At 41.9% G+C, this 20,498-nt stretch overlaps 2 protein-coding genes across 6 annotated transcripts; one reads left to right on the top strand and one right to left on the bottom strand.

The window, feature by feature from the left end:
• ndufaf6 (NADH:ubiquinone oxidoreductase complex assembly factor 6) lies at positions 1-9,390 on the bottom strand. 5 transcript variants are annotated; one of them, XM_063880141.1, is made up of 10 exons: positions 8,476-9,390; positions 8,002-8,254; positions 7,001-7,063; positions 4,754-4,876; positions 3,747-3,803; positions 3,389-3,491; positions 2,648-2,781; positions 991-1,092; positions 453-509; positions 1-214 (listed from the first exon to the last, which is right to left on the bottom strand). In XM_063880141.1, the coding sequence occupies exons 2-10, from the start codon at positions 8,059-8,061 to the stop codon at positions 86-88; spliced, it is 828 nt and encodes a 275-aa protein (XP_063736211.1). In that variant the 5' UTR covers positions 8,062-8,254; positions 8,476-9,390; the 3' UTR covers positions 1-85. The 5 variants fall into 5 exon arrangements, with proteins under 5 accessions (XP_063736211.1, XP_063736210.1, XP_063736213.1 ...); XM_063880140.1 differs by lacking the exon at positions 8,476-9,390 and adding an exon at positions 5,693-5,792 and having other exon boundaries at positions 8,002-8,321; XM_063880143.1 differs by lacking the exon at positions 8,476-9,390 and adding an exon at positions 5,689-5,792 and having other exon boundaries at positions 7,925-8,313.
• On the top strand, positions 8,118-19,047 carry LOC134862271 (N-acetylglucosamine-1-phosphodiester alpha-N-acetylglucosaminidase-like). Its single transcript, XM_063880093.1, has 11 exons — positions 8,118-8,274; positions 9,194-9,408; positions 10,254-10,521; positions 11,137-11,276; positions 11,437-11,545; positions 13,092-13,220; positions 13,373-13,578; positions 13,981-14,028; positions 15,147-15,266; positions 15,975-16,038; positions 16,928-19,047. Exons 1-11 carry the CDS (start codon positions 8,183-8,185, stop codon positions 17,097-17,099), a joined length of 1,563 nt encoding a protein of 520 aa, XP_063736163.1. The 5' UTR covers positions 8,118-8,182; the 3' UTR covers positions 17,100-19,047.
• Positions 19,048-20,498: the final 1,451 nt, after the last annotated feature.

The following is a 20,498-nucleotide window of genomic DNA, read 5'->3' as shown; positions in this document are numbered from 1 at the left end:
TTTGTCTTCAAGAATATATTTATTGAACAAAGTGTGTGAGGTGTTTCCTGCAGGAGGGGGAAGAGGGGGAAAAGGAGGACTGATGTCAGTAGGACTTCTTCCAGGAGCGGAGGTACAGCTGTATGGGGAGGAGGGGGTTTCTCTTCTTCAGACTCGGGTTGAAAATATCAAAATCTGCCCTCCGCACTCTCTGCAGGTAGTCCTCCAACACCACCTGCAGCACACAACACCACAGAAGAAGAAATACCTTGAGTGTGAATTGGGTTAACTGAAATAGAGTGGTGCAGGGATTTCGTATTTCAGATCCATTCAGAAGTAAAAGTCTTTCATTAATCCCCAAAATACTTCACTCTGGTTTTACTTGGTTCCCACCAAGTACAGGGAACCAAACAACCCAGACAGAAGCTTTTTTATCTATAATTTTTTGCATAAACTGGTGTTTTGAGACTCACCGTCTGCAGGAAGGCCAGATGTGCAGCTTCCGGGACGTTGTGACTAAACGATCGCGCCTGGAGGAAAAAGCACAAAAAAACACAGAAGAGAGTTTTATGGTTTGCATACAGACTCTGTCATACCTTTGAATATGGTAGCGACAGAGAGAGTACAGAAGGGGTAAATTAAATCTCACTTTTTCTTGTTTTATTTGAATTTGATTGTCATAAAAATAATACATTCTGCTTGTTTAGGTGTCATTGTATTAGCATACTTTTGCACTTTTAATACGTTTGGTTTGATTTTTTAAAAAAGTACAATGTAATCTGTATGTAAGGACTCGGTGCTGTTTGATAAATCTGCTCCGAAGATGTTCTGGTTCATATTCCTCTTTCTGTTACTCTTCTGAAAGCCCTTTGTGTCTGAGATTGAGAAAGCCCTTTAAATACAATTATGATTATGAATTCATAAGGGTTTTTTAGTTATTCTTTCCGTTACATCACCTATACTTTCACCTATGAGTTGTCCTACGGTTGAAACACGGAGGGTGGTACGTACGTGTTGTAGATGTACGTGAGCCTGACTGGCGATGTCGTACGCGACGTCCCGGATGTTTTGCTCTCGGCTGCCGCGGATAAAGTCCTCCTGAGACGCTCCGTGCTGCAGGAATACAGATTAAATAAAAGACAATGTTTATTAAAGCCTACAAGGACGGTTGTGGGTCAAATTAGAAATGGATAAATAAATATGAAGCCGGAAGAGGGATTATGACTTTATAATCTCAGAGATTATTCGTTTTATTCTCCTACATTTCAGACTATTATCTTGTTCATTTGCCATTTAAATGCCAGAGAATATCCACCTTTTTAGGGCTTTAATAATTAGGAAATTGTTCAGATTTAAATTGTGATTTCGGTTCATAATTCAAATTTAAATTTAGGAAACCTTGATGCATACAATAGAATGAAGTGAAACTGACACAGTAATCAGGGTTAGGTTTACTTTTGGATGTGTGAGGAAATAAAGAAGTTTATTCTGAGAGTACGTTTTATACCTAATATAGAGTTGTGAGCATTAATGAGAACATTTTTAAATAAATGTGCAGGCTGCTTCTTCTTAATAACCAGGGGCAGGGTAAAATACGTTTCCTGAGTTTCCTCGTAAATGTCGAAACGTTCAGCACATGGGATTACATTTCATCAGATCTGCAGCGATGACTGATCCGACCTTTTTACTGTTCTCTAACAAGGGAGCAAAAACACTGGAGATTTTCTGTCTAAGAGCAATTTTCCCGGGAGAAAGAGCCCGAGTGTTGACTGAATGACACAGGTAATAATGGAATGAGAGCTGAAGGAGGAATCTCTTTAAAAAGGTGAGAGGTGAGTTCTACATCCGAAACCTGCAGGGTGACGAACACCGTCATTATTCCCCCTGACCTTCCCCATCCTGTCTGCACGTAAACCAGAAAAAGCTCTTCCTCTCTCCTCGTTAAAGGGGCTTTCTGGAGTTTTCCCTCTCCTGCAGTGTGTTCTATAGGTTTTAGTGCATGTAAATGGTCTGCAGAGGCTAAAATCCCAGTTCTCTCAAAACAATTCCAATGAAAGTCAGCACGCACTCAACCAGTCAAACCAACCCTTTGTGAGAACGCTCTACACAGCAACCTCTGAATCGCAGTCTATCGATAATCGGAGTTAAAACATGGAACGGATTGAACCCAAATATCTCAAGTATTATTTCTCAATAACAACTTGGTCATATTCTTAAGACCTTCAGGATAAGAAGTTAATCAAATGGATGAATGAACTTGCTTTGGCTTGGCGGACAATTTGCTTAGGTAAGCCACGCCCCCTCAACACCTTTTAAAGTAAAAGCCCCCAACTTTAAACTTCCCCTACAGGTGTGACATTTCATAGGTATATGTATCATGTAGAGACATACAAAAAAGCCTTTTGGAGGAGGTCCATAAATCCAACAGGAAGTCGGTCATTTTTCATTTAGTGTGCTATTTTCCAGCTCCGTACTTCACAGACTCCTCCGCCTAAATCCAATAGACTTCAAATGTGGTCAGTACCTTCAGAAGTCCTTGAGGATGAAAAGATATCAAAACCATCGAATTTGTGATATAACTGGCTTTCTGTTGTGGCTCTTTTCCTTGACATCTATATGCCAAGTCTGCCTTTACCTGTCTAACAGTGTTCACATCACGGTGACTCACCAGCATGCAGATGTCCATGGGGAGGTAGACTTTCCTCCGGCCGCTGTGATGAGGAGTCGCTCTCAAACACGTCACGATTCCCTGAGCTTTCCCGATGTGACTTGCCGCGTGGTCTGCATGAACGTTTGTTACCCCTGAAGAAAAAAACACGTGTGTCTCCCTTTCTCTTCATAACCATAGAAGAGTATCTCAATCGACAGGTGCAGGAATGAGTCAGAAAACCTGGAAATTAGCTTTCCTTACTTCCTGTCCCCTCACCTAAAAGGAAGGTTTTCTGATTGTGTTTTTGGTTGTTATCCTGAAATACGGTCTGTGGTTAACACAAGCTGAAGAGATTTGTGTTCTATGCTACGTCAGTCAATACCCCACTGGTGAATTTAAAAAACGGCGGTTGTTAATCAGTGTGGAAAATCTCATTGGATCTTTGTGCAGGGAACAGGGGAGACGCACTTCTGTGTCGTCACACCTGCACCGCTCTATTGTCCCTTACAGTAAAGATGTCAGCAAAGAAGACAACAAACTGGTATTTATTCATCTTGCATTGTGCAAAACATGAGTGGATAATCACAAATCAGGTATGGAATTAATCTGGACATGCTCTGGTTCAAAATGAGACCAAACTTTTCTCTGGATGTCAGTTTTAGAGCCACAGAGACTGGGAAACTGAATCTCTTTTTAGCATACTAAATGGTATGGTAGCATGTGTACTGCAATGCACAGGTATGTATCACCTGTCCTTACCTAAGCACTCCAGCAGCAGGTATATTAAAGAGGACTGCGTGTTCTCGGAGTATTTCTCCAGCTCCTGCAGATTCCTGTAGGCTCGGTCATCCAGATCCTTCTCCTGCTCAAACACAGATTCAATCATTGTCGAAACTTATTCTGTATTTATTGTTATAAAACCAGTTAAAGGGACACAAGCATCAGATTACCATCAGATAAACATGTGTAAATAATGACAAAGTGGGGAAATGCAAATAAAGGAACAGTCTGATGAGTGCAGAAAATGACGTCACTTGATGTAAAGCAGCTTCGAAAACCAGGAAAGGACATTTTGAACAAAAGCAATAAACCTCTCATCTGGAAGTGAGAGACTTACTCTCTCTGTGATGATCCTCAGCAGCCACCTCTTTGTCAGGCAGTGTTTCCTCACAGCCTGCGAGACATATTCAAAATCATTTAAAGGGGTGCAACGCTTCTTATGTTCAGGTTCTTATTAGTCAAACATTCTGAGATTTATAAGAAAATAAGAATTCTTATTTTCGACTTAAACCCCACACCAAAAAAACCCTCCATAATTCAGATCACATTGTTTTCATCTGGTGGCCCTCATCCTTTTGATTTAAAGGGGCACTATTCTGCTCATGTCCAAGTGGCTCTACATGTCTCCGTGCTTTAATGTTCAAAAGGCTCTGTATGTTTCTCATACTGCCTGTGCTGCAGCACCTCTTTTCATCCTCTGTCTGAACCCAGAGCAAAGTCTGCTCTGATTGGTTGGATGGCCAATCCTGTTGTGACCGGTCCACTGCTTGATATGTCCCGCCCCTTGGCAAAAGATTACAATTCAGAGAAAAAAAAAAATCGATATTCTAAAATAAATCTTAATTCAAAGAAGAAAGTAAAACTCCGTAAAAAAATCAATTTCTGAGAAAATGGATTTAAACTGAATGTTCACGTTTTCTATGTTTCACTTTTTCTCTGAATTTAGAATTGAATCCAAGACTCACACAAAAAAATGCTCTTGTTCAGATCGCAAAAAGAACATTCAAATATGGCCAGACAAAAGTCAGAATTCTTGGAGATGTTTTAAAAGGTTAAAATATTTCAAGTTTAAGATTTAAATTCTGAGGAAAAAGGTCAAAATGAGAACCCTCCACCGCTCTAGATTCAGAAACATATTAAAGCTCTGAGAAAAAAAAGACAATTCCAAAAAAAGTCAAACTTCAGAATAAAAATCAAATATCTGAAAAAATATAAACATTTTGAGAAAAAGTCAAAATACTGAGAACAGATTTTCAATTCAGAGAAAAACCCAAATTCAGGAATATGTCAAAATTCTGAAAAGAATTCCGGAATATATCTATTTATTTCATCTTATTTATTTACCCTCCACAGCTCAGCGCTGACGGGCTGGTTCGGGGGATCGTCTCTGTAGATTTCCTCGATCGCTGTCCTCCAGAACTGCATCCGCATCAGACCAATGGACTTCTGGGAAACGGAGTCCTTCACCTGGTGGAGAACAAAACTAAATAAAATCCTCAATCTTTGACGAGCTTATTGAAAAGGAATAAAGAAATGTAATGAATTTAAATCAGCCGCACCTTTACCAGCTGTGATGAACACATGAATGCATCAATAATCACAATCCAGTCATTTCGTATATTTGATTCTGACATGGGCCGTTACACAACATAAGTACTTATATTTTGGAAAGTTTAATACACATATGAGTGCAGTATTGTAAGTAGTTATGTAGTATATACAGTAACACGAGCAGTAGTCTCAGTAATAATGTAGTATATACAGTAATACGTGCAGTAGTCTCAGTAATAATGTAGTATATACAGTAACACGTGCAGTAGTCTCAGTAATAATGTAGTATATACAGTAATACGTGCAGTAGTCTCAGTAATAATGTAGTATATACAGTAACACGTGCAGTAGTCTCAGTAATAATGTAGTATATACAGTAACACGAGCAGTAGTCTCAGTAACAATGTAGTATATACAGTAACACGAGCAGTAGTCTCAGTAATAATGTAGTATATACAGTAATACGTGCAGTAGTCTCAGTAACAATGTAGTATATACAGTAACACGAGCAGTAGTCTCAGTAATAATGTAGTATATACAGTAACACGTGCAGTAGTAATGTAGATCAGTGGTTCATAACTGGGGATACGGGGCCCCATAGGGGTACTTAAGGGAATTGCAGGGGGTACGTAGAAAGATTAGGGATTGCAATTTATTTCCACTGATGTAGATTATGCAGTAATATCAGCAGTACTGTGAGTATTCTCTCCTGGCTGCTGTTGGACTACCTGCCTGAGCCAGCTCCACATTGAAGGCTCTCAGAGCCAGAGAGGAGCGCCGCGCCTCCTCCGGGAGCAGCAGCGAGGACACGAAGCCGTCATAGTCTCTAGACCTGAGGAGAGAGGGAGGAGATTCAGTCTCAGTCCTTCATAACCAGAGGGAGGGAGGAGTACTCAGGTCTGTAATTGAGTAAAAGTAGAAGTACTCAGGTCTGTACTTGAGTAAAGTAGAAGTACTCAGGTCTGTACTTGAGTAAAGTAGAAGTACTCAGGTCTTGTACTTGAGTAAAGTAGAAGTACTCAGGTCTTGTACTTGAGTAAAGTAGAAGTACTCAGGTCTTGTTCTTGAGTAAAGTAGAAGTACTCAGGTCTTGTACTTGAGTAAAGTAGAAGTACTCAGGTCTTGTAATTGAGTAAAGTAGAAGTACTCAGATCTTGTACTTGAGTAAAGTAGAAGTACTCAGGTCTTGTACTTGAGTAAAGTAGAAGTACTCAGGTCTTGTTCTTGAGTAAAGTAGAAGTACTCAGGTCTTGTACTTGAGTAAAGTAGAAGTACTCAGGTCTTGTACTTGAGTAAAGTAGAAGTACTCAGATCTTGTACTTGAGTAAAGTAGAAGTACTCAGATCTTGTACTTGAGTAAAGTAGAAGTACTCAGGTCTTGTACTTGAGTAAAGTAGAAGTACTCAGGTCTTGTACTGAGTAAAGTAGAAGTACTCAGGTCTTGTTCTTGAGTAAAGTAGAAGTACTCAGGTCTTGTACTTGAGTAAAGTAGAAGTACTCAGATCTTGTACTGAGTAAAGTAGAAGTACTCAGGTCTTGTACTTGAGTAAAGTAGAAGTACCAGAGTGTAGGAATACTCTGTCACAGTAAAAGTATTCTAAATGTTCCTCCAGTGAAAGTAGAAAGTACTCTCCTCTAAATGTACTTAAAGTAGCGACAGTAAAAGTAGTCATTGTCTGATTGGTCCATTTCAGAATAATATCTCTGATATGTTTTATAATGATTGATCATTAAAGTGTTCTCAGAGCTGGTAAAGGTGCAGCTAGTTTGAATGGCTTTGTATACTGCAGGGTAGCTGCTGGATTTACTGCAGGTGAACTACAGTCTGATTTAAGGGTTGATTATATTAATCAGATCTGTAAAGAAACTAAAGGGGTTAGATACATGTAGATACTGGATGGATATATGGAAATACTCAAGTAAAGTATTTTAAAAATTGTCCTGAAGTGCAGTGAGTGTCGTCAGACCCATCTGTGATGTAATCTATAAATGTAGATTAGCTTTAGTTGTGTTGTTAGCATCAGGTGCTGTCAGACCCACCTGACCAGGTCCAGGCAGATCTTCTCGTTGATTTGAGCTGTTTTTTCCGCGCTGGTCTCCGCTCTGTGGAGACAAACACTGCTGGCTGAGATCTGTCTGTGAACAGTGAGAAAAAGCGACGTTTTCCTGCTCAATAATCCATGTTTAGCACTGATTCCTGCAGCCATGTTTCCCCTTCAACTTTCACCCGTGTGTCTCGTTCAAAACATTCCGTGCGCACACAAGGCGCTTCTACAACTTCCGTGTCAACCCGTGACGTCATCGGGCCCAGAACTACAAAACAAATTACAAACACATTTTAGGATGTGTCATCGGCCGAAATCATAGGGAAATAAATCAGAAAATTAACTCAAAATAAATCGGCCGCTGAGGCACCAGTCAGTGAATTCATCCAAATGATCCACGTTCAGGCAGAGTGTGTTTCCAATGATCCAATATCATAAAACAAAAGTACAGAGAACAGGTTCCCTATTTATTCCTGTCCTATGGCTTTCCTGTAACCTTGGTAAAAACCTATGTGCCATTCTGGTGATAATCCCACCACCACCAATATCCCAATCACCCCGTGCCCAAAGCAGCCTTCAAAATAAAAGCATTAAAAAAACTACTTCCATGAACTTGAATAAAAAGGTGCATTTATAATAAACAAACTAAATGTTTAAACATTAAATCATATAGATACATGTATTAAGCTCCAACAGGATGCTTTCAATTAGAAAATATGGTGTTGGTGAAGTCAATAGCCAACAGAGGCCAACGGTCCTCAAATGACCAAGAGCTACCAAGGTGTCCATAAGCAAGGCACCGCTCCCTACACTGCTCACTAGATGCTCTGTATATAGGAGGTATTACGTTAGTTCAAAGCAATAATTTTAAGTTGAACATATATTTTATTTAAACGTAATAATATTGCTCTCAACTAACCTGATACAGTCATGCCAATTGTTTTGAAGTAATACATTTAATTGCAGTCAGCAGTGTCAGTGTACTCAGTCTCCTACATATTCATATGTGTATATTCTTAGATTCCTTCCACCTATTATGTCCCTGCCTGTCCCCATTGAGGAATGTGGAAGGCATGTAGAGATGTTAAACTGGTTAATCCGGACAGGACGTGTCTTCACAGTGTGTTTAAGTAGGCATTCAGTCAGTGTGTGTCCCTGGTTTTAGAATCCCAAAAATATGGCAACAAGTTCAGCCTCGCTCCAGCGCTGGCGGCTCCTGATGGTGCTGACTGGTCTCCAGGTTTGGCAGCTGGGAATCACAAAGGCACGGTGAGATGTTAGCTACTTTACTCTAACATAAGTTACGGTGGGATTTATCCTGAAAATATATCATCAAAGAGTATTTGTGCTGATTTTATTTGAAAGGGTAAAGGCCCTTCAGATCTACAGGTTGAAGGACTATAGAATACAGATGGGTCGTTCGGCAACGATCAGTTCGAACGAACGACTCTTTGAAACGAACGAACTGACCTGATTCGTCGATTCACCTTCCTCTCGTTCGTTCGTCCTCCCACGGACTAGTCGCTGTGCCAATCCTATGCTGTTGTTTGTTGAGTCTGAGTCTAGCCACTGAGAGACAGGAATTATTCTCGTGTATTCCTCTCTCGTCGTTCTCGTTCAGTCAGTCACTCTTGGCTGGTAGTCCAGCCCCAGAGTGATTATGGCTTTACTGTCGCGCTAGCCTGGTAGGCCAAATGGGGACTTCAAACCTTTTCATCAATATAATCTTTCTGCCAAGCTTTTAAATATGTTTGTTGGCATATTGGGTCTTTATTTCTTTATTTAGTGGCCTTTTCTGAGAGAGAACAAAACAAATGAAAATAATGAATTAGCTGATAGTCGTAGTCTACTCCATTTACCCTCAATACATGTCAAGGTGAATACACACATTAGCCACTGGTGTGTTGTCTAAAAGTACACATAACCATGAAGTTGCAGCTATGTATTTGCCTTGAACTACGGTGTTGTGTTGACTGTTTCCACGATCGTTTGCGAACGAGGAGCTGAGAGCCGTGCATTCCATGAGTCCCCGCTGAATGACGTTGTACTGGAAACGCGACGGAGCGAACGAACCATTCTTCTTGGCGAACTGACCGACGCGAACTGAATCCCGGAAAAGAATCATCCAGACAGCTAATGCTATGCTAACTGAATGCTAATAAAACATAGCATGAATTTCTCTCCACAGCGTCTCCACAGATGTAGACGTTCTGCTGCCATACGCCAAGGGCCATGGTCCCACCCACTCCCATCGCCACGTGAGGGACTGCCAATCCGTGACGTACGGTACAAAGACGTTTGAGACCTGGCCGTCCAGTAGCCAGAACACACTCCCAGTGGCCCAGTCCAGCGTGTTCATATCCGACATGCCAGGCGGCGCCGTGAACTCCCGCTGGGTCTACGGTCAGTGCTGGAGGCTGCAGTGATGCTCAGCGTCAGGCAGGATGAAGATACCTCTTCTGCTTCGCGCCAAATCTTTGTCTTCACCAGATAGTGGGCGGGGCCCGCATTTGGCCGGGCTGTGACGTAGCGCTGCTCTTGTCTATTACTAAAATGGACGGATTTGTTATTACTATTTTAAACCCAAATTAAATCGCGGTCATGGGGCCTTTACGTGCTTCTAAAGCTGATTTTATTTGGAAAAATGTTCAGGAAAGATGAAAATTGAAAAGGCCCTACAACGGTCCCTACTAAATTGCTGAAATTGAGCTCCTCGTTGTGGTTTCACATGAAAGTCTGAAATGTGGTAACTATATGAAGCATGGTAGAGAAGCCTCTTGAAGTTATATCCTAAAACAAAAGGCTTTGGAAATGTAGGATCTTATTGGCAATTTTGGCCATATTTTGCACAGTTCTCTTTATACATCCATGCTGAAAAAAACATGCAAAATATGAACAGTTGTTTGCAACATGGTCCCAAAATGTCATAAACGAACAGGACAGACAGTCACACAAAACGTGTACAATATAAGCTAAGTATCACAATGTAAAAGTAATGTAATCTGATTACCTTCCGTCACTTTTGGATTACCTCAACATTCATGCAGTGCGTCTGTAATATAGATCTTTGTTGATTGATTGTTTTCCCGCAAGTAATCCCTGTTTATGTCTTTGTTTACAGTAATCTGATTACCTCTTTCTTTATGTAACTGTAAGGGAGTACAGTTGTTTTTTGTATCCTGATTACGTAATCCTGTATCATGTAACCTGGTGACACCAGCTCGTTCACTCCTCTCCTCCGTCTCCAGGTCACGTGACGGTGGTTCGAGACCCGCTGAGGACGCTGTCAGTGTTGGAGCCGGGCGGGCCGGGCGGCTGTGAGAAGAGCCCCAGGGTGACGGTGGAGGAGACGGTGGCGCCTGCCGGGTGTTTGTACGCCCAGAACGCCGGCTTCTTCAACATCACTTCCGACGAGTGCTTGGGCAACGTGGTGAGCGACGGCTGGATGGTGAGGGACAGCAGGGGGGTGCAGAATGCTCAGTTTGGCATCCGGAAGGATGGCACCCTGGTGTTCGGGTAAGCATTACCCTTATGAGGCCCATGGATGTATAAAGAGCGCAGATTAAAGCGCATTCTAGAACTTTGAGACCCTTATGATTAAAACGGGCTGGAGAAGTGATCTGTCTGGGTAAATTAAACTATACGCTGAGTTACAGACGTCTCTTTCCCAATGTTAGTCAATGGGAAAAAAGTATGTTTGGGCCCAATGATGTCACGGACTAACACGGAAGGTTTAGTACTGCCATTTGGACACTACGTAAATTGGATTGCATATCCGCCGCCCTTCCTAGAGGCTTGGGTAAAACAATTACCCACCTTATGTAGCCACGGCCATTGGCCCACTTCCAGTTTAAAGGCTCTAAGTTCCGCCAGTTTGAATTGTCAAAAAAACACTTTTTCCTCACCACTATTCATTAACCTCTGCGAGAAATGAAAGATGATATGAGGATTCATGGAAGTCTAACATCAATGCTGACTAACTAGCAAATCCCTGAATCCAAACCAGCAACACCTGTGTTCTGCAGGTATAATCACCGGGGCCGAGCAGCGAATATATTCTAAATATACCGTAGACTCAAACTGATACAGGGCGTCCCAGCGGCGTGTCATTCTAACTAAGCGTCCCTTCAGGTATCTGTCTCAGGAGGATGTTCTGGATCAGTCCAACCCGTTCGAGCAGCTGGTCAGCGGCGTGGTGTGGTTGCTAAGGAACGGAGAGGTTTACATCAACCAGAGTCTGAAGGCCGAGTGCGACGAGATAGTCGACATTGGTAAAGCAGAAGAAAAGCATCCACTAAAAGTCAAAGCTTTGGTAGCAACTTGTCTGAGAGCGAAAGACACTCACACAGATGTCACATGTTTTCCCTCCAGCCAGGTATATCATCTGTTGAAGTTTTGAACCTGAAAGAAACATGTTTTATATTCGGACAGAGCTGTTTGGAGATTTTGTGGACGTGCGCTCAGCGAGGACGGCGGTCGGTCACGACGTCAACGGCAACGTGGTCCTGTTTCACGTGGACGGACAGACCCACAAAAGAGGGTAACACTTCTTCACATCGATCCTGTGTGTATTAGAGCCAGAGCTGGACTGTAATCAAGTACATTTACTCAAGTACTATATACACCCACTTATCCTGTACTCATACAGAGACACGTACAAGAAGTCCACCAATAATTAAACATGGACGTATAAGTATAGGTTAGGATTTCAGCAGCAGTATATCAAGTAATATCAATGAGGGCCACCTTCACCAGCTGCGACACATCATCACATCAGAATACCTTCACGTCTAATATATAATTCTGTAAATGACCAAGCTGCATATTTATTAATTCCACTTTTCGAACCTTAAGTATATTTTGATAGGTGGACTTTCACTGAGGAGAGAGGGAGGAGATTCAGTCTCAGTCCTTCATAACCAGAGGAGGGAGGAGTACTCAGGTCTGTACTTGAATAAAGTAGAAGTACTCAGGTCTTGTACTTGAGTAAAGTAGAAGTACTCAGGTCTTGTACTTGAGTAAAGTAGAAGTACTCAGGTCTTGTACTTGAGTAAAGTAGAAGTACTCAGATCTTGTACTTGAGTAAAGTAGAAGTACTCAGATCTTGTACTTGAGTAAAGTAGAAGTACTCAGATCTGGTACTTGAGTAAAGTAGAAGTACTCAGATCTGGTACTTGAGTAGAAGTACTCAGACCTTGTACTTTAGTAAAGTAGAAGTACTCAGATCTGGTACTTGAGTAAAGTAGAAGTACTCAGACCTTGTACTTGAGTAAAGTAGAAGTACTCAGGTCTTGTACTTGAGTAAAGTAGAAGTACTCAGGTCTTGTACTTGAGTAAAGTAGAAGTACTCAGATCTTGTACTTTAGTAAAGTAGAAGTACTCAGATCTTGTACTTTAGTAAAGTAGAAGTACTCAGATCTTGTACTTGAGTAAAGTAGAAGTACTCAGGTCTTGTACTTGAGTAAAGTAGAAGTACTCAGATCTTGTACTTGAGTAAAGTAGAAGTACTCAGATCTTGTACTTGAGTAAAGTAGAAGTACTCAGGTCTTGTACTTGAGTAAAGTAGAAGTACTCAGATCTTGTACTTTAGTAAAGTAGAAGTACTCAGATCTTGTACTTGAGTAAAGTAGAAGTACTCAGATCTTGTACTTTAGTAAAGTAGAAGTACTCAGATCTTGTACTTGAGTAAGTAGAAGTACTCAGATCTTGTACTTGAGTAAAGTAGAAGTACTCAGGTCTTGTACTTGAGTAAAGTAGAAGTACTCAGGTCTTGTACTGAGTAAAGTAGAAGTACCAGAGTGTAGGAATACTCTGTCACAGTGAAAGTATTCTAAATGTTCCTCCAGTGAAAGTAGAAAGTACTCTCCTCTAAATGTACTTAAAGTAGTGACAGTAAAAGTAGTCATTGTCTGATTGGTCCATTTCAGAATAATATCTCTGATATGTTTTATAATGATTGATCATTAAAGTGTTCTCAGAGCTGGTAAAGGTGCAGCTAGTTTGAATGGCTTTGTATACTGCAGGGTAGCTGCTGGATTTACTGCAGGTGAACTACAGTCTGATTTGTGTTTGGTGATGTTTGGCAGTATGAGTCTCTGGGAGGTGGCAGACTTCCTGAAGAATAACGGGGTGATCAACGCCATCAATCTGGATGGAGGAGGCTCTTCCAGCTTCGTGGCTAACGGCACGTTGGCCAGCTACCCTCCGGACACGTGGTAAGAAGTGGTTTTGAACGTGGCGCAAATGCTCGTCTCCGGACAGAGTTCAACATTTTAAATCGACACAAGTCGAGCTGGCACAGGACAAAGGAAGACGAGGACAATTTATGCAAGAGCTCAGGTTTTTTTGTCCCCCCCCCCCCCCTCAGTAAGCCTGACGGCAGGTGGCGCTGTGCTCGGCCCGTCTCCACCGTGCTGTGTGTTCACCGGCCGCGCTGCCAGCCTGCAGACTGCGGCGGACACGGACACTGTGAGGACGGAGGCTGCCGCTGTGAGGAGGGCTGGCAGGGCCCCGCCTGTGACTCCCTGCTATGTCGGCCCCCAGCCTGCGGCCCACACGGGGTCTGCACCGCCAGTAAGTGTGGAGCAGCTGGAGGAGGAGACTAAAGGGAATGGGAATCTGCAAAAAGGCACTCTGACTACTTTTACTGTCGCTACAAGTACAAGTACTTCTACTTTCTCTGAGTACTTCTACTTTTACTCAAGCACCAGATCTGAGTACTCCTCCCTCTTCTGAGTACTTCTACTTTTACTCAAGCACCAGATCTGAGTACACCTCCCTCTTCTGAGTACTTCTACTTTTACTCAAGCACCAGATCTGAGTACTCCTCCCTCTTCTGAGTACTTCTACTTTTACTCAAGCACCAGATCTGAGTACTCCTCCCTCTTCTGAGTACTTCTACTTTTACTCAAGCACCAGATCTGAGTACTCCTCCCTCCTCTGAGTACTTCTCTGAGTATGTGTCCTGTGTTACAGATGGCTGTCTGTGTGCTGCTGGATGGAGAGGAGAGCTCTGCAGTAAAAGTAATCCTCTCTCACTCATCCCTCTCTCTCTGTCTCTCTCTGTCTCTATCGCTGTCTCTCTGTCTCTATCGCTGTCTCTCTCTCTCTGTCTCTCTGTCTCTGTCTCCTCTCTCTCTGTCTCTCTCTGTCTCTATCGCTGTCTCTCTGTCTCTCTCCCTCTCTCTCTGTCTCTCTCTCCCTCTCCCTCTCTCTCTGTCTCTCTCTCTGTCTCTATCGCTGTCTCTCTGTCTCTCTCTGTCTCTATCGCTGTCTCTCTGTCTCTCTCCCTCTCTCTCTGTCTCTCTCTGTCTCTATCGCTGTCTCTCTGTCTCTCTCCCTCTCTCTCTGTCTCTCTCTCCCTCTCCCTCTCTCTCTGTCTCTCTCTCTGTCTCTCTCTGTCTCTATCGCTGTCTCTCTGTCTCTATCGCTGTCTCTCTGTCTCTCTCCCTCTCTCTCTGTCTCTATCGCTGTCTCTCTGTCTCTCTCCCTCTCTCTCTGTCTCTCTCTCCCTCTCCCTCTCTCTCTGTCTCTCTCTCTGTCTCTATCGCTGTCTCTCTCCCTCTCTCTCTCTCTCTGTCTCTCTCTGTCTCTATCGCTGTCTCTCTGTCTCTATCGCTGTCTCTCTGTCTCTCTCCCTCTCTCTCTGTCTCTCTCTGTCTCTATCGCTGTCTCTCTCCCTCTCCCTCTCTCTCTGTCTCTATCGCTGTCTCTCTCTCCCTCTCTCTCTGTCTCTCTCTCTGTCTCTCTCTCTGTCTCTATCGCTGTCTCTCTCCCTCTCTCTCTCTCTCTCTCTCTCTCTCTCTCTCTCTCTCTCTCTCCCTGTAATAGGGAGGTCGTTTTTTGGGGAGATTTGATGAATTTGTTTTGTGGAGATGTGTTGTACTTTGGAGGATGAGTGTTTTTGGGGGACATTGTGTCATTAAGAAGTATATATTTAGAAATGTTAAGCTTTTTGTTTCAGATGTTTTCATTTGACTTTAAGATTTGTCAATATTGTATAGATGTTGTTATTTGGCGCTGAATGTCTGTAGATTTTGGATCACGATGCAGTATTTTTTAGATTTCCTTTACAACTCTGTGGGTTTGTTCAACAGATACAGTAAGAGAAGGTGTATTAACGTTAACACGTGTCTGGTCAGTTTGCCCTGCAGGTTTTTATGGTCTGTCCTGTGCTGAGAAGTGTCAGTGTGAAGAGCAGTGTGCATGTGACCCGCAGACAGGAAGCTGCGGCTCCGCCAACAACAGCACATCCAGCAGAGGTACCTTTACCCCTTCTAGAATAGGAGCCAGCAGAGTGAACCCGGACATGTGGAGGACCCCAAAGTTTGATGATAGAAATGCATAGTAGGGGTCCCCAGCACCTAGAAGCTGCCGGATGCTAACCTGCAGATGTTAGCCTCAAAATATCTTTGGTTGGCCGTTGGTTTTGGAGGTTACTGAGGATGTTGAATGCATTTCTGACATTTCCAGGATCAGAAATGACAGTTTTAAACTGCCCATATCTTTTCTCTCTGTGGGCTGATTCTGACTACCATGAGTGGTGCTGTGACCATTTGATACAGAGAGCACAAGAGGAACATTATGACCTCTACTGGGGACAATTTACTTTCAAATAAATAAGCAATCTGTCCGATCCATATCATCCAGAGTCCCCTAAAGCGACCCAAAATGAATCCCCCAGGGACTACAAAAATGCCCCTTTCTGGTAAAAACTGCCATGTTTGATCCTGAAAATGTCAGGAATTGACTAAGCATCCCTAATAACCCCCAAAACCACCCCAGAATTGTCCAAATCAGCCAACTGATATATCTTATATACAAGATCAGCGGCACAGTATCGCCCTCAGACCCCCCCCCTGATAAAGGCACTATATTTCTGATGTTTATAAAACGTTTCAGTGCGATCTATTCTAATGTTCTGCTTTCTATTTGTTCCGTTCATCGTTCCCGTTGCTTCGGACCTACAGAGGCGGTTCAGTCGGGTCGGAGACGACAGGAGGAGGCGTACGGACACGAACCGTACCTAACAGAGTGAGGGTCATTTTGTGCTTTTTTTAAGGAGAAATGTTGTTGTTTGAAGAAGATCTTTGATTTGGTCATTCAGGTGCAATTTTTGGGGAGAATTTGTCACTTGGAGGCAGAGGGTTTTAGATCAGGGTCCAAACTACGGCCCGTCCATTTTGAATCAACCCTCAGCCAATTAAAAAGATAATGGAATAAGGCCCGCACATGAAACGTTTTCATATCTTGTACTTAAGTATACGTAAACAGATATTACACAGTAGTATTCATGAGTAATAAGCCAACCTTTTCAAATAAATTCAGTTGAATAAAGTTGAAAACCTTTTTCTAACAAATCTTAGTCGATAAAAAAAGCCCAATCACTTATTTGTGAAACACATGTGAAATGTACCCTTCGCATTTCCCCTTATTATCAGCAGTCTGAGGCTTCTGGGTTAAGGGAGGAGCTGCCAACACTTCCAGTAACTAAAGAAAGGAAACCTTTGCTTTCTGATCAGAGCATCATTTACCTGCATTTGATTGATTTGGATAAACCTCACCTCTACTGAGGGGCCCTGTTTTTCTACATGTGGCCCTCAGTGGAACAAGTTTGGACCCCCCTGCTTTAGATTGAATGTTTGTGTTTTGAGATATTGTGATTGGAGGAAGGTCATTGGTGAAGTCATTCCGATTTTTTGTAGGTTTCTGTTTATGGACAATAGTTTTGGGGGGGATTCATTTTAGATTGTCTTTATTGGGTGGAGATTTTCCTCAGATGTTGGTGTTCGGATGGAGATTCAAAAGAAGGTTTTGGTCCTTCAGCTCTGTAAAACAGCTGAAGTAGTGTCCAGCCGTCCACGTGCTGTCAAGAGAAGTAAAGTCCTCAAAAAGAGAAACCTAAAGCTCCCTCTCTCTGCAGACAAACATGGCTGATCATCACGGTGACGCTGGCCTCTCTGCTGCTGATCCGACTGCTGGCTCACTGCCTGCGGGCGACTCGCAGATTGCTTCTCTCCCGGTACTCCTACTCACAAGTTCCTCTGAGTGACGTGAAGGGAGAGGCTGCTTCGTCGGGGTCCTGCTTCCTATAGCTTTACTGACAAACACACTAACTGGGAGAAAAGCAAACACACACTTCATGTGTTCATGCAGGGGATGACATGCCGAGCAACCAGACGCTGCAATCCAGAGACCGGAAAGCACTGCAGGACTGTTGAAGAGGAGGACAGAGATTTTAGTTTTTAATTTATGAAGCTGATGATCATTTTGAGAAAAGTAGATGTATCACAAATAATACACAATATTGATATTCCGGGTTAATTAAAATGATCCATAAAAGACACTCCAGATGGATGATATGGAATATAGAGACAGAATATGATAAAGATTATCACCGAATCTTAAAAGTACTAATTATCCAAGCCGGACATGTTCTACTTAAAGTGATGTATATCACTGCATTATTATAAGGGATGCATTAATGCGTCCATCACCCGCTTCCAGACCCTGGTACTGGCCTACCGAGCTGTGAGGGGATCAGCCCCTTCCTACTTCCAGGCCTTGGTTAAACCATACAATCCATCACGTGCACTTTGCTCTGCGTCAGCCAATCGGCTTGCTGCTCCACCTCTGCGAGTGGGACCCTCAGAAACACTCCAGTCTGTTATCCTGGCTCCTAAATGGTGGAATGAGCTCCCCATTGACATCAGGACGTCAGAAGCTCTGCAGATCTTCCGTCGTGAACTGAAAACGCTTCTGTTTCCATTGCATCTTGCCAATTTAATTCTTGCTTTCTCTTAAGAGTTAGCTTAGGTCTTCCAACAAATTCACAAGCACTTACAATGCGGGTGTGTTTGGAAGTGTAGGTGCAGCAGTACGGGCCGCAAGTTGCATTACATAGATTGTTTCGAACAATCTATGTAATGCTGGATGGGAACTGAAAGCACGGGAACATTAATAAACCACATAATAGCAAGTATGAATATATTATAAGATAAAAATCAAACATTGTTTAGACTGAGTCTTGAACCCGGCGCCTTTTACCTGGAAGTTTGAGCACCTCATTATTCATTCCTCTCAGATACTGTCTCTATATAACATAAACTCCACTCTGGAGAATGAATCTATATTTCTGTTGCTGCGTTTTGTTTTGGGGCCTTTTGTGCTGGACTGGGTTTATTTTAGAAGTAATTAGTGTGCTATTTCCTCCTACTGCCACTAGGTGGAGTCTTTGCTTTGGGGTTGGGCTTAACATTTGGGCAGTTATATTGAAATTCATGGTAGTAGTCGTGTGACACTTATAGGAACCTTGAATCCCTTGTTTCAGTCAGACCAGTATTGGCATGGTAGTGTGAGCAGCAGCTGGAGATATTTCAAACCTCTTTTGAAATCACTTATAGGAGCATCGTTTGTGAGTATGTTTGATGGATATTGTTAGTATAAATATATGATGTGTTTATTTCTGTATATTTTTGTAATATCAACGAAGTGTTATTGATCTTTGACATGCTATTTCATATATCCAGCTAGTTACTGTAGAAGCTTTCTAGGCTAGTTGTAGGCCATATGTTTGGGGGTGTGTATTAGATATCTTAGTATATACATATTTTATGCTGATTGTGTATTTTATGTCTTTCTTCATTTTAGTTTTACACCCATTTGCATGCTGTCAGTTTGAATAAATCTACCAAATCTGACCAGTGTGTGATGGGAGTCATCTGTCTGTCTAATTGAAGAAGGGGGACTCTTAAATGAGGGCAGAACACCTTTTATGGATCATTTTAATTCATCCACAATTCTATAATGTGTAATATTTGTGCCGTATGTATTTTCTGCTGTAGATATATTTATACTTTATATTATTTGCTGTAAATGTTTAGATTTTTGATTTTTACCGTGTCTATATTCAGCCTTTCAAATGTTTTTGAACACACTGCTGCTCCTGTAACACAAGAATTCCCAATTTGGGATCAATAAAGAATCTATCTGTTCATGTAAATCTCACCATGGGGTGGGCTACAGGTACTCTTCATCAACACATTGCTTTGGTCTGGCTCTTCTCTTCCCTGATTGGTTGCACACACTTTGAATTGACTGAAGGTGAGGCTTTATCAGATGAACACACACAGAGAAGGCGTTGAAATACGGGAGCATTATGGCACACTGTCCATAGAGCAGGTTCAGACAGCTGATCACTGAGGCTGAGCTCCATTCAGAACAAGAGACACGGGAAATAAAACGGCATTTACACTTTCAACAGATTTAGAAATGATGGCAACTGGGTTGAATATAAAACACACACACACACACACACACACACACACACACACACACACACACACACACACACACACACACACACACACACACACATTAAAAGAAAAGAAGAAGCATGTAAAACATAGACATATTAGAGGATATAGTAAACAACACAGCTTAGAAATAAGATGTAGAAACACTTTGACTACAAATATGCAAAACGAGACATCAGATATATTTAAAAATACATACAATAAAAACAACAATTAGAATTAAGTAAAGTATGAACAATAAATGTAAGGAATAAGATAAGATTTAAATAAACAGCAGAAATGGAAAAGAGAAGAAGACAATTCAAAACAACTCTTAAATCCACAGATTGAAGAGTCGACACGGACAAGGGCTCGGGCAACGAGACAAGAGTCTCCTCTTCTCTCCTGCAGCGTAGAGAAGTTTCTAAAGCTGTTTTCTGTCTGGTTCTGATCTTCGCTCTCTCTGCCATCTGAGCCGCCTGCTGAAGAGAACCGCCTACAAATCCCAGGATGCACAGCGCTGCGAACTGTAAGTAAGAGAAACACATCTGAAGTATTCTGTGTCATCCAGTGCAAAGGAAATGCTTTTAATGAATAGAGCCTTCATGTATGTTCTTAAATTAATAAAACATTAGATATAATATAATTGGCAACGAGGTATAAAAACTATGTGACGAGAAAATGTAAGGAAAATATAGGAAACAGATCAAATGTGAAAACATTACTGCATAATATCTTTAATGAATCTGAAAAATGACCAAAGATTCTGTGCAAAATCTGTTTAAAGATTGGGGAAAATGTCAGGAAAAATATTGTAAATAAACGTGAGAGAAAAGTCTGTATATGATTAGGGGAAATATAAGAAATCAGTGTATAAAGGGGGTTAAATAAGAACAATCTGAAACAGCATAAAATGCAGGAAAATATCCTAAAATATGTAAATACAGTCAAATAAAATACCAGCAAAAAACATGAAAATGTCCCAAAAGTTTGTGAATATTTTCAGGAAATTAAATGGAAAATGTCTAAAAAAAAGTCATAGAAAATTCCAGATTTTTTAATGTGGATAATTATGAATAACATGTTGAAGAGATACATGAATACATCTATATCTTCTCTTCTGAGGTTCTTCCTCCTCCGTGGTCGCAGCTTCCTGTTGGAGCTCGGCTGCTTCAGCATCAACAAGGCGACCATCAACTC

This window comes from Eleginops maclovinus, chromosome 3 (genome assembly GCF_036324505.1).
Source record: "Eleginops maclovinus isolate JMC-PN-2008 ecotype Puerto Natales chromosome 3, JC_Emac_rtc_rv5, whole genome shotgun sequence".
Taxonomy (NCBI): domain Eukaryota; kingdom Metazoa; phylum Chordata; class Actinopteri; order Perciformes; family Eleginopidae; genus Eleginops; species Eleginops maclovinus.
The sequence above is the reverse complement of the archived record's forward strand: the minus strand, read 5'-3'. Positions and strand labels throughout refer to the sequence as shown.